Here is a 16,981-nt window from a genome sequence, read left to right on the forward strand (position 1 = left end):
CACCGGCACTTTTGACAAAGCAACGTGAACTTGCTTTCTCCGCAAGACATATCGATCTTCTTGACACCATGCAAGCAATGTAGTATTTATTAAAAGGCAAACTGAGCAGCTGTCCTCTGAGAATATCACAGATGAAAGCAAAATCACAAATGAGATCTCTTTCATATTTCATTAGACAGCAAAGAGAACAAATGGAGACTGTATAGAGACCAGATGTTTCTCTTGAGAAAAGACTCGTGTCTGTTGTAGTTTCAGAAGAGATCTTAACTGTGTGCTCAGATCTGCCCAGATAACAAAATCTGCACTGAAACATTCATAAATGTCACCATGAGCTCAAGCATTTCTCATCAAATGACCTGAGCTGCTTTTTATATTGCTATACTCTTACCTATTGACTCAACTAATGAGTTAATAAAGAGAAAGCAATAATGTAATCCTCTGAAATGGTAACAAATATGTTCATCTGTGAAACTGGATAATCTGCACAGTGAGCACATTTCATTATTATCAGCAGCACTTAAGCACATGAAATGATTACAGCATTGGGGATATCATAAGGCCTTTAAATGGGCTTGAACTAAAACGTTAGTAATCTTACTCTCCATTCACAGGTGCTTAGCAGGGAACTTTCAGGCAGTATCACTGAGCTACTATTATAGCATTTATTAATATTTTAATTGAATTATTCTTATTTTAGTTAAAGTTTTAGTAATTTTGTTGTTTTTGCATTTGAATATTTTTTATATGTCTATATAGTTTTTTATTATGTTGTATGTCAGTATTAGTTTTTGTTATTGTAGTGCATCAAGTTAAACTAAATGAGAAATTCAGCCTTGGTAACTAGCTGAAATCATTTTTTATACGTTTTTTTTATGCCATTTTATTTCAGTTAACATTTTTTGTGGTTTTAGTTAGGGCTGTGCAATATATCGAAATTACTGAAATATCGCAACAGCATGCAATATCTGAATGATTTTAATAGGCTACTTCAACATTGTAAAAAGTGTACGTTTTAGGTTGACGCACAGAGCAGAGAATAGACTGGGCACACGACTGTTACTTATACGACTTGCTTGATGTTAAAAAGAGTTATTAAACGCAATCATTTGCGAAAAACAACTTGCAGTCTTGTGCTGTCTAACACACCGAAACGTGAATGGTTTGAATTGTGACATTTTTTTTTGCAAAAACAATGCTGGTGTAACCCCTTCTGTTCGGACTGGGACTCGAACCCGGGTCTGCCGGCATGAGAGTCAGACACTCTAACAAGGAGGCTAAAGGCTGCAACCTCTAGTGTTGGTCGCTAGAGCGTCTCTTGAGGTCAGAGGAGTGAGGTTTACTCGCACAGCAACTACTACTAGCTGGCCTCCGTTACACTGGTCACTTTCAGAAATTGTAGAGATGCTTTCTTTTCCCAGAAAAAATGTGAAACACAAATGGTTTCATTCTCAGTTTTTAAATATTTTTTAAAATAAATGTTAAATAGATTTTACACGCTAATTGCAATATTGTATTGCATATCGAATGTCGCATTATTTAACAAGATATTGCATATAGCATTTTTCTTCAATATCACTCAGCCCTAGTTTTAGTTTTAGCTAACTACACTGCCCAGCCAAAGATAGGTCGCTGTTTGGATTTGAATAGGCTTAATAGGCTCACATAACCTGGATTTTAAAATTCGTAATTTAAGTGTCAATGCTTGGATAATTATTGTGGTGATTATTATGTTTCTAGCATGATATATGTTTGGCAACAGTTTTTCTGACCCTCATTGATGGACTACGTAACAATGTAGGAAGACACATCATGGCCATATTCGACAATGCCAAGATAACTTTAAAGAGGACTTGACTCTTGCATTGTCAATACAAGATATTGACCAACAATTGATGGAAATAAATGTTGTGATGTAATTTCCATCAAGAGGTGCATGAATTTTTGGTCCAGATCTTGTATTGCCAATGCAAGAGTCCATCACTCTGTAAAGTCTCATCCCAAAGACTTTCAGTAAATTTAAGATCTGGACTCAGAGGTGAGAATGATTCTTCATGCTCCTCACAGCCATTCTTTCACAGTCTGAGCTGATGAATCTCCACATTGTCATCCAGGAATATGGCCATGATGTGTCTATCTGGTTGTTTGAGAAACGTAAAGCTATACACACTCCACATCAATGAGGGTCAGAAGAACCGTTGCCAAACATATAACACACAAAATCATAATCACTTATCAAATCATAGACTCTTAAGCATGTGCCTATTTAAATCCAAACATCAACTTTTTTTTGGCCAGGCAGTAGACACACCCAAACTACAAATCCTAGTAACAAAATGGGCTTCTGGGTCATTTTAGTGCATTATGTCAAAATAAAATAAGTTGCACATAGCATGCATAATTCATTTGAACCTGTACTGAAACAACATTATCTCAAAAAGAATATGAATATGAAATGTACAAGCCCTGAGCTATATATTGTGTTTACCAGCATGTGCATCAGGGAGCATCCATACCTGTAAACAACAGAGACCACTTTCACCTTATTTATGCTTCATTTAAGCTTTCTTGTGTTTATTATAGACTTAAGCATGCCAGGTTTTCAATTTAGTCCACTGAATGTGTCCTCCTGGCCTGCTGATAAAGGCCTATTTCACAATCTCATTCGTTCTCTGTTACATAACAGACCAGTGATGTCAAAAATATAAAAATGCAAGAACTAAAGAAATGTGAAATATAAGATATTAGGAGCATGACACAATTGCATAACAGTTCATGCAAATTTGCATATAAAGTGATTACTCAATATTTGTGATGCAGAACACTAGGGACAAAATGCAAACATATTAAAACCATGTGCACACAAATGCATGACAATTAACATATGTTATATATAGAACTGCACATCCTGAAGTGTGTAATGGATGCGGAAGGTGTTGATTTGTCACCTGATCTGTCTCCGGAATGTAACCGTAACCGCACCGCTCCGTCTTTATAAATCCTCACATCTCCCGGTCCTCCGGTACCAGCAGAGCCAGTGGAACCGTCCTTATCCTCCAGAAAAGAGCGACAGCACTGGTAACACACAGCCCACGCCTGCTCCTCGTTGATGGGCTGCTTATATAGATGTAAAATCTCGTCCAGAGACAGCTCATCTTCATCCTCACTGTCCATGATGGGATGTGCACCCTCCTCATCCTCCTCCTCTATCAGCTTGTGTCCGTCATCTTCATCATCATCATCTCTCCTGCGGGCCATCGTCTCATCCTACCCCGCAGAGAGGAGAGAGAGCTGGAGATGAATGTGGATGCTGCTGCTGCTGCTGCTCTCACTGCTGTTTCTGCATCACAAACGCCAAGAATGGCAAACTACGTCAAACGGGGATGTCAAAGTGGGCGGGGCTCAAATAATAAATGTATATTTATTAAAATGTAATTTTAAATGAAAAATTGGCAGAACTATGAGTATTAATATGAATAATACAATTATTTACCATACAAGTAAATTATATATTATTATTTATATTATAATATATATGACAATATATAATACATTATTAATATAAACACACAAACGCATATATATATATATATATATATATATATATATATATATATATAAATAACAATTATCAATTTATTGTTTTTATAAATAATTGTTTTATATAAAACATTTGAATATTTTTTTAACTCTGAATAATAATAATAATAATAAAACATCCAATGTATAAATGATTTACTTTGTAAAAAAAAGAGCGATATCACGTAATGGCTCGGTTTAATCATTTAAATTTAACTGAATTACAAGAATTGAACAAAACAAGCAAAAGTTATGAAAATGATTTTATCAAAATATAAATTCTTCATAGTCTTCATAGAAGCACAGCGATGTGACGTATTATCTGTAAGTTACCTTTGCTCAGCGCTGGACAAGGATGGACCAATCAAAGTCGTTTGTGATCACATGATCTTCATCTTTTTGGGAGAGCTCATAGATATGTATACATATCTGTGGGAGAGCTTATGTCTTTTAGCTATTAAATCTATTAGTATTATTTTGCCATTTGTAATTTATCTAAACTGTAGAACTTTGAGAGTTGTTCCAAATGTAAAGTGCAATACAAATACCGTTTATTATTATTTTTTATTATTATTATTATTATTATTATTACTATAAGAATGTCATTACTAAATACATTTGTAGAATTTACTGAGGTGGATATTCATTTTAATCTAAATTAACGAATAAATAATATATTTAATAATAACACCTTTTAGACTGCTTTTGAATGTGGCTCAATGTGGGATTCGGTTATCTGAGCCTTTTAGTGCCCCTTGTGGAAAGAAACAGTATTACACAAATGACACGCAATGTTTGATATTCTTTAAAATTTCATACCGTTTTGAAAATCTAAATATATATTAATCACTAATGATCCAGATTCTAATATGTTGATATGATAGTAATGCTCACATCCAGTTATTTTGAAAGCATTCTGCTGTCTTTGGGATCACGAATCGAAAACTATGAAGTGATTTTTATATGAATCCCTTGAATTACAATTTTGATGTTGATCACTGATCTATATATATAGATCATTGATTCTAATTCATTATTTGTGGTTTGTTTGGTAAAAACTGTCCTGAGTTGGCGTTTATTTGCCACAAGAGGGTGATACGCAAACATTTCTTTGTACATACTTTCTCAGTTGAGCACTTTACCAGTGTAGTCCTGATTTGTTTCCATAATTTCAAACTGTCCGTTGATGAAATACATTTCTGGTGTAATTTGAAGGCGTCCTCCTCGAACGATTAATTATAAATATTCTATATTGTGTGGCTGTTGCTCGGTAACCCTCAAAAGGCAATCACAGTACGTAATTAATATTTATGAGGGGAGTCTTTACCACAGTTTGATTGGCTAAATCACCAACAGACTCTCCAACGTCTGTTTTTTTAACAAATCAGACGGGGCCTGCGTCGCTTTACGTATTTAATATTCAAAAGCCAGCCATTCACGACATGTTGTGTTGCGCATGCGCACTCGAGCGTTTAATCTTGAAAACAATGGCGGTAGACGGTTTGACCATAACAGAGCAATGGATCAGAGAGAAACTGAACCTTCAACACAGCTGCTTAGGTAAACAATTAACATTATATAGTCTCTAATATATAGTCACAATTTGATAAACTGATATTTGTAATAATGCATTGCAGCGGATGTCCGATCATTGACTCTTCCAGGAACATATGAAGGGAAAATCTGTCATTTGGGGACATCCCTAAAAAACTTTGTGCGTCTGAAAACACTGGATCTTTCACATAATGCACTGGTTACAGTTCAGGTGAGAATCAACATGTATAAATAAATATTAATATACTTTGCAGCATTAACAATTAGTAATTTGCTTTTGTCACACTTTATAACTTTTTTTTTATTAATTTATTAACATTACTCATATAATGATTCAGTAGATAATGTGTGTGTGTGTGTGTGTGTGTGTGTGTCTGTGTATATATATATGTGAATATAGGGTATATAGGGTGTATATAGGGTATTAAGACATATTTTATAATATATAAACACAAACATTGAAATTAGATGCGATAAATCATTATATAAATATGCACAGTATATACACACACGCACATATATGTTTGTGTGTGTGTAATAAAGTAAATTCTTATTGACTAAAAGTACTTGTTATTAGCAGCCGCTGACTAAATCAAACTTTAGCTGAGCGCTGTTTCATATCTGTCATGCTGATATTGCAGGGGATTGAGCATTTGGAAATGCTGGAGAGACTGAATCTGTACTACAACAGACTGGCGTCTCTGCAGGACGTCTTTTCCCTGCACAAGCTGCAGAATTTGAAGGAACTGGACTTAAGGCTGAATCCTGTGGTCAAGAGACACCCGCACTACCGCTTGTTCTTGGTCCATGCGATGACCAAACTCCGCAAACTTGGTACATCATCTCTTTTCTCTCTGTTTCTGTGTCGGGCTGACTAGGATCCCCAAATCAAGCAAATCAATATTTTGAAAGTCTAAATGCTTTTTCCTCTCTGTTATAGATGACTGTCCAGTACGAGACAGAGAAAGAAAGGCGGCTCTCATGCATTTCTCTTCAGAGGCAAATCTAGACACTAATCATAAGAAACATGTCTTAATACAAGACACACCTTGCAGGTAATACAGGTTGTTGTTATCGTGAAACCAAAACTAAAACGATCAAAAATAGCTTTCAGAGGTCATTTACGATGTCACTGTTTTGCAGAAGTAGTGAGCTCAGAATAAAAGCGATGCAGAAGGTGATGAAGACACTCTCCCTTCTAGATGGGAATGAGGAAGCTGCACTCAATGACGTTTCTAGCAAGACCTGGAATAGCAAGAGACCTCAAACTCTTTCCGCCGGCTCTGAGAACGAGCGCAGCCCTCATCTATCACAGGGTGAACACAGTTCAGTTAATACACTCTATATATCATTTGCTTTATTAGTATAATCTCCTGTAGCTAAAGACAAACTGTATTTATTGCCAATATATAGTTAATATTTAATACATCACCCAGTCATACAATAAAACATACAAATCACATACCATGGTTAATGCATGACTTTAACTTTACTGTTTTTTACACATATTGTCTATGCTTGTAATTGGCAATTTTTTTCTTTTTTTTTCTTTTAGAAAATCCCTCTGAATCTGATATCATACATTTAATCAATGATTCTGGTTGTGAAAAGTTGCCAAAACAAAATCAGGTGCATCTATGGCGATACAATTTTATTAGTAATTACTATTACAATTATTTTATACACACTCACCTAAAGGATTATTAGGAAAACCTGTTCAATTTCTCATTAATGCAATTATCTAATCAACCAATCACCGTTGGTTGTTGGTGCCAGACAGGCCAGTCTGAATATTTTGCAATCTGTTCAGTGACTGGGATTTTCACGCACAACCATTTCTAGGGTTTACAAAGAATGGTGTGAAAAGGAAAAATCATCCAGTATGCGGCAGTCCTGTGGGTGAAAATGCCTTGTTGATGCTAGAGGTCAGAGGAGAATTGGCCGACTGATTTAAGCTGATAGAAGAGCAACTTTGACTGAAATAACCACTCATTACAACCGAGGTATGCAGCAAAGCATTTGTGAAGCCACAACATGCACAACCTTGATGCGGATGGGCTACAACAGCAGAAGACCCCACAGGGTACCACTCATCTCCACAATAAATAGGAAAAAGACGGTTTAACGGTTGAGGCAACGGGGGGAGAGGACGCTGGCGTTGTCTGTTCGCCGCTTCTCCACCCACAAATCATGTTCATGTACTATTAGATTTAGATTTTATTTTATTTTCTTATGTTTGTGACTAGTCTAACAGTCAGAGCTACAATTGGGGCTGTTGCTGATTGCTGGCAGCCACTGAGAGGACGTTGTTCGTCGTTTCGCCGTTTTCCACCGCTTCTCTAATGTTTATGTTTGAATTGCTGCAGTTGGTTCTGGTTTGGAGGACATTTGATGTTTCTCGCCGCGACTGCTCACTGGCGGTCTCCCTTGGGCTTAAGCTGCATGGTGGCTGAAGTTTGCACCGGGCTAGCGTCATCTGGGCCATCGTAATCGGCGTCCGGCATGATGTTGGGATGTTCCGCTTCTCGGCTGCGCCGCTGTTCCGTCCTGCATTGCGGCCGTGGAGCGGCTTGGACTTCTGCGCCGACCCCGGTGTGTCCACAGAAGTGCCCGGAAAAATGTTCTGCCTCCTGCATGGTGCTGCGGCGATCCCCATCGTTTGAATCGTCATGAAGACCCATCATCTGGTCTTCAGCTGTCCTGCCTCGGCGATGTCATCAGGACACACTGCCGCTGGGAGAAATTTAAAACATGGAGTGGATCACAGTGTGCTGCGGAGCTAACAGAGACTTCCACCATCAGCTGTTTTCTGTTCACCATCAGCTCTGTTTCTGTTCACCATCAGCTCTGTTTCTGTTCACCATCAGCTCTTTCTGTTCTGTTTTCTATGTTGGTTGATTGTTTGTAGTATTCTATATTTTTACTTGTTATTCTTTTTTTTTTTTTCTTTTTTTTTTTTTCCCTTTGTTGCACTTTGAGATTCTTCGGAATGAAAAGTGCATTATAAATAAAATATATTATTATTTATTATTATTATTAAAAAGAGGCTACAATTTGTATGAGCTCACCAAAATTGGACAGTTGAAGACTGGAAAAATGTTGCCTGGTCTGATAAGTCTTCATTTCTGTTGAGACATTCAGATGGTAGAGTCAGAGTTTGGCGTTAACTGAATGAGATCATGGATCTATCATGCCTTGTCACTGCAGGCTGGTGGTGGTGGTGTAATGGTGTGGGGGATGTTTTCTTGGCACACTTTAGGCCTCTTAGTGCCAATTGGGCATCGTTTAAATGCCACGGCCTACCTGAGCATTGTTTCTGACCATGTTCACCCCTTTATGATCACCATGTACCCATCCTCTGGTGGATAATTCCAGCAGGATAATGCACCGTGTCACAAAGCACAAATCATTTCAAATTGGTTTCTTGAACATGACAATGAGTTCACTGTACTAAAATGGCCCCTACAGTCACTAGATCTCAACCCAATAGAGCATCTTTGGGATGTGGTGGAACGGGAGCTTCGTACCCTGGATGTGAATCCCACAAATCTCCATCAACTGCAAGATGCTATCCTATCAATATGGGCCAACATTTCTAAAGAATGCTTTCAGCACCTTGTTGAATCAATGTATATATATATACAATTATTTGTCTAATTATTTATTTAATTTTCTGTCATGCAGGAATCTATTAACGAAAGCTCGGATTATAAGAATGGTGAATATTTTTAGTTATTCCCATGTTATGTCCACAAGGAGTGGTTTTTCTCTCATTTTGTTGTACAAGTAATTTGCTGTTTAACCTTTAACTGTCCAGGGGTTGGACAATGAAACTGAAACACTGACTAATATAGAGTTTGAGGTTTCACTCCTATTTATGTGCATCCTGGTGGCCAATTCTCGCTGATTTTACATCTCATCATTAAGAACCGAATGTGAAGGTTAAACTAGCAGAGCAGTAGCACAGCTATACATAAAATATTGCAATCAACACAGCAAAATGGGAGATGTATCAAAGTTCAAAAGAGGACAAACTGTGACCAGAACTGCAAGTCTTTGAGGTGTATCGATAGTTCTGGTATCCAGGTCACACACCCAACAGGAGTAACTGTCAACACAAGCGGAAGCTGTCTGAAAGTGATATACAGGTACTAACCCAGATTGTATCCAAAAAAATGCCCAACTCACTGCAGAATCAAATAAGCACCTCAACTCTCCTGTTACACCAAAACGATTGGTCAGGAGCTTCACAGAGTCAATATTCATAGTCGGGCTGCTATATCCAAACCTTTGGTCACTTGTGCCAATGCCAAATCTCAGTTTCATTGGTGCCAATAGTGCAAAACATGTATTGTTCTCTGAGTCCACCTTCATTGTCTTTCCAACATCAGTGGGAGTTAGAGTGTGAAGTCAGAAAAAACCTGTACTGTTGCTGCCCAGAGTGAAGCACAGCGGTGGATCAGTGATGGTTTGGGCTACAATATCATGGCATGCTTGATGGATTACTGAACCGTTCTGGAGGACCATGAGCACCTGATGGCTCAAACATTGGACCCTGAAGGGGGTGTCGTGTTTCAACATGATAATGCACCAATACACACAGCAAGACTCATGACAGAATGACTTGATGTACATAAAAGTGAAGTTGAACAGTCTCCAGATCTTAATCTTTTTGAGATATTTTGGAGGAGCAAATAGTGACCCGGACACTGTTCTGAAGGAGGAATGGCTCAAAATATTGCATCTGTCATTGCTGTATTGTCCACAAAAGGAGGTCCTACACCATACTAACAAACTATTGTAATCAAATTACTGTTTTAGTTTCATTGTCCAACCCCTTTATATCTACTCAGTATTGTCAATATTGCTGTGGAATACTCTTTTTTTCTTTTACACCATTAGAGGATCCAGTTCGTTCCCATAGAGTCAGGTTTGTGAGCCCCATTGTGGAGAGCCGTCATTCAGTCAGGAGTCTGACTCGCGTTACAGTTCGAGGAGAACAAGTCTTTACTCCACATCCTACAGACATCCAGTCTGCTTCACAGGGTACATCAATGCTAGTCTAATAATAGTTTAGTTCCAGACTATTCCCTTTTAAATTAATTAAATAAGCTGTCATTACAATGTTAAGATTGTTTTTGACTAATAGTTTTAGGTTTTGGATAAAAGCATCTGCTAAATGCATAAATGTAAATAGAAATAATTCCCATTATTTTGTTGCAGAACATAAATGGCAAAACCAACATCAAGACAGAGCAAATCCACTCATGCATCCTCCCAGATTAACTTACCAGATCACAGGAGCCTCAGAGAGAAGCCCATCGGAATCAGAGAGAAGACGCAAACCCCAGAAGGTCAGTAACGGTCTCTGTTCCTGTAGGCTTCATCTCCTCAAACACAAAAAGACTTGACTGTACACTTTTTCATTGATCTGGATCAGGGTGCCTACAGGAAGCCTATGGAGTTGCTCCTCAGCATGATGGAGGAGCTCTGGTCTGGGAAGGAGGAAAATCAACAAAACAGGACTTTCCTCAGTAAGTGATCCTCCTCTCCATAAAAGACCAGTCCATAACTGCTAAACTATTCCCACTAATACAGTGCTTTCTGTCACCGATGTCCAGTGAAGATGGTTCAGATCCTCAGCATGATGGATCAGGATGTTGTGGGAGGAGAACAGGAAATCCAAACTCTTAAAGAGACGCTCAAAGCCTTGAATGCTCGGAATGAACTACAGGAAAAACAACAGCAGTCTGAGATTGAAGAACTGACACTTCAGCTTCAGCAGGCGCAGGAGTCCATCGTAAGATTATTTCAATCAGATTGGGTCTTTTTGTTTTAAAGGGGTCCTATTATCCTTTCTTTAGTGTGTAAACTCCAAAGGGAGTTATTCTCTTTATCAATGTGCAGTGTTTCTGAACTCCCTGAAATGCCTCCATTGTAGTCTTTGAGTTCTTTTCGGTAACAAACACTTCACTATATTTCTCATTTTAATCATTCCTGCCCAATGCATATACTAAATAGAGGGGGTACTTGGTTGAGTTAGTTAGTGGTGTGTCGAAACTCACCGTTAAGGCCCTTTCACACTGGACGCGATTTTGACGTGCGAATAATTCGCGCGATGGTTTTTTTTTCCGATCAGCTGTTTGTGTAATGAACGCTTCCACACCGAACGCGAATGTGCTGCGGCGAAAAAACGACATTTATTTTTTCCGTTTCGATGTCGATTTTTTTTTTTACTCTAGCGGCGACAAAAACGGCTTCAACCAATCACGTAAAAGGAAACAAAGGTGACGAAATGTCCAGTTGATGTCACAAGCTATTCAATCAACTTTAACCTCTGCCAGGCATGGCATTTCTCATGAGATTACAACTGTAAGCTGTATAGCTGCAGCTGTGTTTGCCCACTGCATGATAGAGACAGCAATAACTTAACTTATAAGTTAGTATAATAACTTATAAGTTATTACCTTTTATAAATTGTTGATTTTTTTTCTAAACATTGTGTCTGCGATTATGGAAAGTGAACGTGTAGCCATCAGTAGGCAACGTCTGTGGCACTGAAATGTTCACATTGTGACTCGACTGGAAACACCTGCTCGGATCGATTGATTCCCAGAAGTGCGCGGTTTGTCTCGTCAGATGCGCTGCCGTCTCTGGAGAAGATCCTCAAATTGTCCCACAGACTTAAGAAAGTAAGTGCAGTACCGGCCATGATAAAGTTTTAGCTCCTGTTCAAGATTAGCATCCTCCCCTTCTTTAAGACTGGCTTAAAGACTTCCTTAAGTTCTTTAAGACTGGCTGCACCCAAAACCTTCCTCTCGGTCCTTTAAATAAAATGAAAAGCTCATCTTCACTGAATGATGAAGTGCCCGTGTTTTCTCAGCTGTCGCTGCGAATGTTTTGGAATGTTGGAGCACTGAAACGTCGCAAATTCGTGTCGCGGCTGATGTGAATGGTTTTGACGCGAAATATTCGCTTATTTGTTACGCTTTTTCGTTACGCGCCCGGTGTGAAAGGACCTTTATGGTAAGCGCAGGATATTTCGCATTTTAAGCGCTTGACCAATCACAACACACTGGTCCAACTGACCAATCAGAGCACACTGCTTTTCAGAAGGAGGGGCTTCATAGAGACAGGAACTAAACGTAGCGCTACTGACATACTGACTGAGGCCCTGTCCCAAATAGCACTTCATACGAACATTTGGTCTTGTGGACTTAAAATGGCTGCCGTATGCGTGTGTCCATTAAGTCCACGAGACTGTAGGGTGTCCCATTGTCATGGTAAGAAAGAGCTGTAACAATTTTAAATATAAAATTTAAAAAAAAAAGTGTTTTTTGAACATTCAAGCATGAAAACCTATTCTAATAGAACACAAAAACAAAGACTTTAATGGCTTAATGGGTTCCCTTTAAATGTTGAGCTGTGTTATTTGCTCATTCACTAAAGCCCAGTGAACACCGTCTGTATGATTTGGGCCTCTACTGTATATTGCAAGTTTTCAGGAGATTTCAGTGATTTATTATGCCACACAAAGCTATCATATGACTTCAGAAGACTGGACAGTAGCATTATAGTGCTGGCATAATTATTAGGCAAGTCAATTTTCTGATCATATTTGTTTTCCCAAGCACATTTTACCAATTTTAAACCACATCAATCTTAATAACTACTATAAATTTTGTATATAATCATTTGTTGACGAGTTTCTGAGAACCTGACATACTTCTGGAAAGGGTTCCTAACGGTTTCACTCCTAATTCTACACTTTAAAAAGTATTTTGAAAATTAATATATTTCCTTGTCAACCTGTTTATTTTTGTGACCCTGTTGCCCCAATGAGCATTTCTTGTCCAATGGTCCCACATTAATTTGGCAATTTCTATATAGTACTGCATTCTTTTCATGGACATTTCATTCTTTTTTAATTTTCAATGCGAGTTAAATCTCTTTTTTGGCTCATTTTACCTGTAAAAGTAATCCTGCTTAATAATGATGCACATCTGAATATAAGGTGTTTCTCACTTTCAGCCCTCGTCAACAGTTATACATCACTTATAAATGATTATATACAAAATTAATAGTAGTTATTAAGAATGAGGTTGCACTTTATTTTACAGTATGTGCACTTACCTAAGAAAGTACTGTGTAATATAAGGTAACTACATGGGTAGGTTAGGGTCAGCGTTAGTACCCAGTTATTGTAATAACTATAATAAGGACATAGCATGTACATGGGAACAGAGCTGTAAAATAAAGTGCTACCAAGATTAATATGGTTTGGACTTGCTATAATGTGTCAAAAAAAAAAAAAGAATCAGAATATCAACTTCCCTAATAATTATACGTTATGTATAAACAAAATGGGCATTGACATGTGCATGCACAATTTTCCATGCACATATTGGATTTATGCAAATATTAACATGGATATTTTCATTCTAAAACTAGATAAATTCTGAGTGATTCTTAGCAATGTAATGTGATGTCATATTTCCATTGTGTTTTGTACTGTATTAGGAACATGCATATGGAGATTATATGGAAAATGAGGTTATGCATAGTAAAACTGGTTTTATTCATGAGGCCCTTGGTGTTTTTTGTCCTTTTTTTCCTCTTTGGAAGTAAATAATGACAGGAGCTGTAATTTTTCATCCTTCATATGACATTTCTGCACTTGTCGTTAATACAGGCAGGCCTTAATGAGCAGCTGAAGAGTGTGCTGGAGGAAAATGTGTCTTTACAGAAACAGCTCATCAAAGTAGAAAAGAAGCTGCTGTCCTCTCATCTGAAGAAAACCCCACACATTGAGGGCAGAGGTTAGTAGCTCAAAACTCCAAGTTGTTGAAATGAGTTAAATAAAATGGCTTTGATAATGTTTGTGCTGGTGTTTTTTTAGGAGAGCACTCAGTCCCTGAGCAGTTGAACATGAAAAGACACACGATTCAAGACGGACAAGGAGCGAATGACCCCCATGACAGCTACAGGTGTGTGTCAAGGTGATCCGAATGCAAAATGCTATAAAACCCATACAATTTTCTTCATTTTTTCTCTCTTTGCAGGTCTTTAATAGCAAGAAACGAGCGTTTGCTGCAGCAGTTGGAAGAGGCTCTAATGAGTTGATTGGTGCAAAGGTGCTTCCAATAGACAGTGTGACATCTGCATTTATAGAGAACGTTTTAATTTATTATAAATCTGACTTTTTGTAAAAGCCTTTTGTTTTATAGACCGTCTCACCTTGTTCTCTGTTTATTCCTACATCCAAGAATCTATCACATATACAAATGTGTGTGTTCGACCAGAGATGGAATTCAAAGCAGGCGTTCTGTATAGACGGACCTTTCCTTTGAGCTTTCATGTGGGCAAAAAGGGAAATAAATGAGAACCAGGCAGTTTGTTTTTTTATTCAATACGATGCTACAAAACACTAACACGTTAAAATCATTTTACCATCACCATATGACATGCATATCAGGATACTGTAGAACATTAAAAAACATTATTTAAAAAAGAATCCACAAAATGGATGGTTAACCAGTATTTGGCATTAAGCACACAAAACATTAAACTCATACATTAAATACGACAACATTTATACCTATTTGTGGTTTATTATCATAAATCTGAGTCACTTTCTGAGCAGAACCTGCAGGAGAGCTTGACATTTATGATCCAAAGCCACTTTTCTTATCTAAAAATAGATGTTCTGTAGAAGAATACGTCTGTACACACTCGCTCGTCCCTTCTCTCCATAGACATGGACAATATCATCTATTACAAAGGGTTCCCACCATCACATAAAATACCAAGGAATTTGTCTGGAAAAGTCATAAATTCTTCAAAGGTCTCAATCTTTAAAAGGAATGTAGATTTTACTAGTGATGCTCCGTTTTAAACTAATAAATTAGCTAATAAATATTTATTTTGCATTGATTAAAGCCAAAGTGAGGTCCGATTTGTCTTTAGGCTCACGAACATTAGAATGATTCATTAGTGTATCAGAACGATCACAAAACGACTGGAAAGATCATGGAAAAGTCATTGAAATTCATTGGTCAGAAGTGTGGGAACCCTGAAGGTTGGATCTTGTCCAGTGTGTTCAGATGGCAGTGCGTTTATAAATAATTCAGAACACTAGTTATGGTAAAGGGAATGTATTCATTTAGACTTATGCCACGCCGACGTTAGTTACAGCATGTCACTTCTCTTGTAAACATTGTTCTGTAGGCAGAAACACTGCACATGTTAAAAAAAACAGCAAAGTGCCTTGATATGACATGTTAAATATAACAACAGTGCTTTTCAAACCGAAATCCACAGCAAAATACAAAACTTCCTTTAATACCTTCGTTTGCAGGTTGATCTATTGCTGATATACAGGCCCAGGCAGAATCTGCAAACTTAATCGTGTTTTATAAGCTGATTTGGGGATGAAATCTGGATAATGGATTTAAATAAGTGCTAATTAGATTTAGAGTAGGCAAAAAGATGATCAGATCAGCCAAAATCATTCATAAACATTTGATTTAGCGCTGCAGGTTCTGTCCAAGTCTGATTATACGTGTTAAAATCCTTAGAAACTATATTGTTTTTGGCATTTCTTGGCCCAGAGCTCTTAGTTAAGATACACAGAGGAGTTTAGAAAGGACAGCTGGTTTGACATTGTTCAGTCAGTATTGAGGTATGATAATGTTGGTCAAAGGTATTGTGATGCAGAGCAAATAGGGAAATGGAGAAAATCCTTAACTTTTGCTGATGGTGTTTCTTTTTACATGATATAGTTAATCATTCTACAATTAAAAACACACAGGCAGTGTTTTATATTATGCAGTTATAGAGTCAGAAACACATAGTTATGCCTTATCAAACCTACAAAAACATCGACCAAACAACTATACAATCTTGAGCACCAGCGGTCAATTTTTTAGGCATCAAACCACAATTTATGATGGTTGGACTTTTGCATTCAGTTATAGATCATAGAGATGTGTACAAAATATATTAAATGCAAAAAGAGTCAGTACATTTTTTTTTTTTTACAATTAAAATTTAGATGATATTGGTTCAGGTAAATAAGATGGGGAAGCAGAACAAACATGTCCGTTTTTAAAGCCACGAATGCATCTAAATTACTTAAAGGGGTCATGACATAAGAAATTAAATTTGCATTCATCTTTTGATATACAAGATGTCTTTGTAGCATTAAAAAAAAAAAAAAAACTCAAAAAAAAAAAGTTTTTTAGAGTTTAAAAAGCCCTCCTCGTTATAAACAAAGCTTCAAAAACGGCTCGTTTGGATATTGCAGGATTTGCTGCATTTAACATAATGCTTTGTCTATAAATGATTTATATGGATAATGTTTTCGAAACACTAACTCATGTGCAATAGCCAGTGGGCGTTGATAATGTTCCCTAAACAATGACGTTAGCCAATCGTAACAGTGGCTGTATACTGCCTTAAAGGGATAGTTCACCCAAAATGTTTAATTACCCCATGATTTACTCACCCTCAAGTTATTGTGTGTAATTGGCATTCTTTTTTGAGACTAATACAATCAGAGTTATATTAAAAATATCCTGACTCTTCCAAGCTTTATAATGGCAGAGAATGGGAAGTTCTGTTTGGGAAGTCCATAAAAGTGCATCTGTCCATCATAAAAGTGCTCCACAAGGCTCTGAGTGGTTAATAAAGGCCTTCTGAAGCGAAGCGACGCATTTGTGTGTGAAAAAATATTCATATTTAAAACTTTACAATCTGTAATCTCTAACTTCCGCTAACGCGTATGGCCGTACGCCCGTTCACAAGAGACTGACGTTCCAGCGTATGACGCTCCGGTGAGAATATGCTAGTA

At 37.4% G+C, this 16,981-nt stretch overlaps 2 protein-coding genes across 5 annotated transcripts in view; one reads left to right on the forward strand and one right to left on the reverse strand.

The window, feature by feature from the left end:
• spire1b (spire-type actin nucleation factor 1b) overlaps positions 1-3,337 on the reverse strand; it is a 35,457-nt gene extending 32,120 nt beyond the window's left edge. For both annotated transcript variants that reach the window (XM_067447862.1, XM_067447861.1), the window contains exon 1: positions 2,946-3,337. In XM_067447862.1, the coding sequence (XP_067303963.1) occupies positions 2,946-3,255 (310 nt within the window). In that variant the 5' untranslated portion in view covers positions 3,256-3,337. The remainder of the gene's footprint in view (positions 1-2,945) is intronic.
• Positions 3,338-5,035: 1,698 nt separating this feature from the next.
• cep72 (centrosomal protein 72) lies at positions 5,036-16,974 on the forward strand. Of its 3 annotated transcripts, XM_067447865.1 has the most exons (13): positions 5,036-5,136; positions 5,214-5,341; positions 5,772-5,964; positions 6,071-6,185; positions 6,274-6,446; positions 10,033-10,176; positions 10,354-10,484; positions 10,571-10,664; positions 10,752-10,930; positions 13,823-13,949; positions 14,030-14,117; positions 14,193-14,264; positions 14,397-16,974. In XM_067447865.1, the coding sequence occupies exons 1-12, from the start codon at positions 5,064-5,066 to the stop codon at positions 14,251-14,253; spliced, it is 1,506 nt and encodes a 501-aa protein (XP_067303966.1). In that variant the 5' UTR covers positions 5,036-5,063; the 3' UTR covers positions 14,254-14,264; positions 14,397-16,974. The 3 variants fall into 3 exon arrangements, with proteins under 3 accessions (XP_067303966.1, XP_067303964.1, XP_067303967.1); XM_067447863.1 differs by having other exon boundaries at positions 14,193-16,974; XM_067447866.1 differs by having other exon boundaries at positions 6,277-6,446; positions 14,193-16,974.
• Positions 16,975-16,981: the final 7 nt, after the last annotated feature.

This window comes from Pseudorasbora parva, chromosome 7 (genome assembly GCF_024679245.1).
Source record: "Pseudorasbora parva isolate DD20220531a chromosome 7, ASM2467924v1, whole genome shotgun sequence".
NCBI classification, from domain to species: domain Eukaryota; kingdom Metazoa; phylum Chordata; class Actinopteri; order Cypriniformes; family Gobionidae; genus Pseudorasbora; species Pseudorasbora parva.

What these genes read in the sequence shown, in the direction of transcription:
- cep72 (XM_067447863.1), top strand. Translation starts at nt 5,064, where the DNA reads ATGGCGGTAGACGGTTTGACCATAACAGAGCAATGGATCAGAGAGAAA. An exon ending in GACCAAACTCCGCAAACTTG is followed by an intron (nt 5,965 to 6,070) that starts GTACATCATCTC and finishes TCTCTGTTATAG; the next exon opens with ATGACTGTCCAGTACGAGAC. An exon ending in GACCCCCATGACAGCTACAG is followed by an intron (nt 14,118 to 14,192) that starts GTGTGTGTCAAG and finishes CTCTCTTTGCAG; the next exon opens with GTCTTTAATAGCAAGAAACG.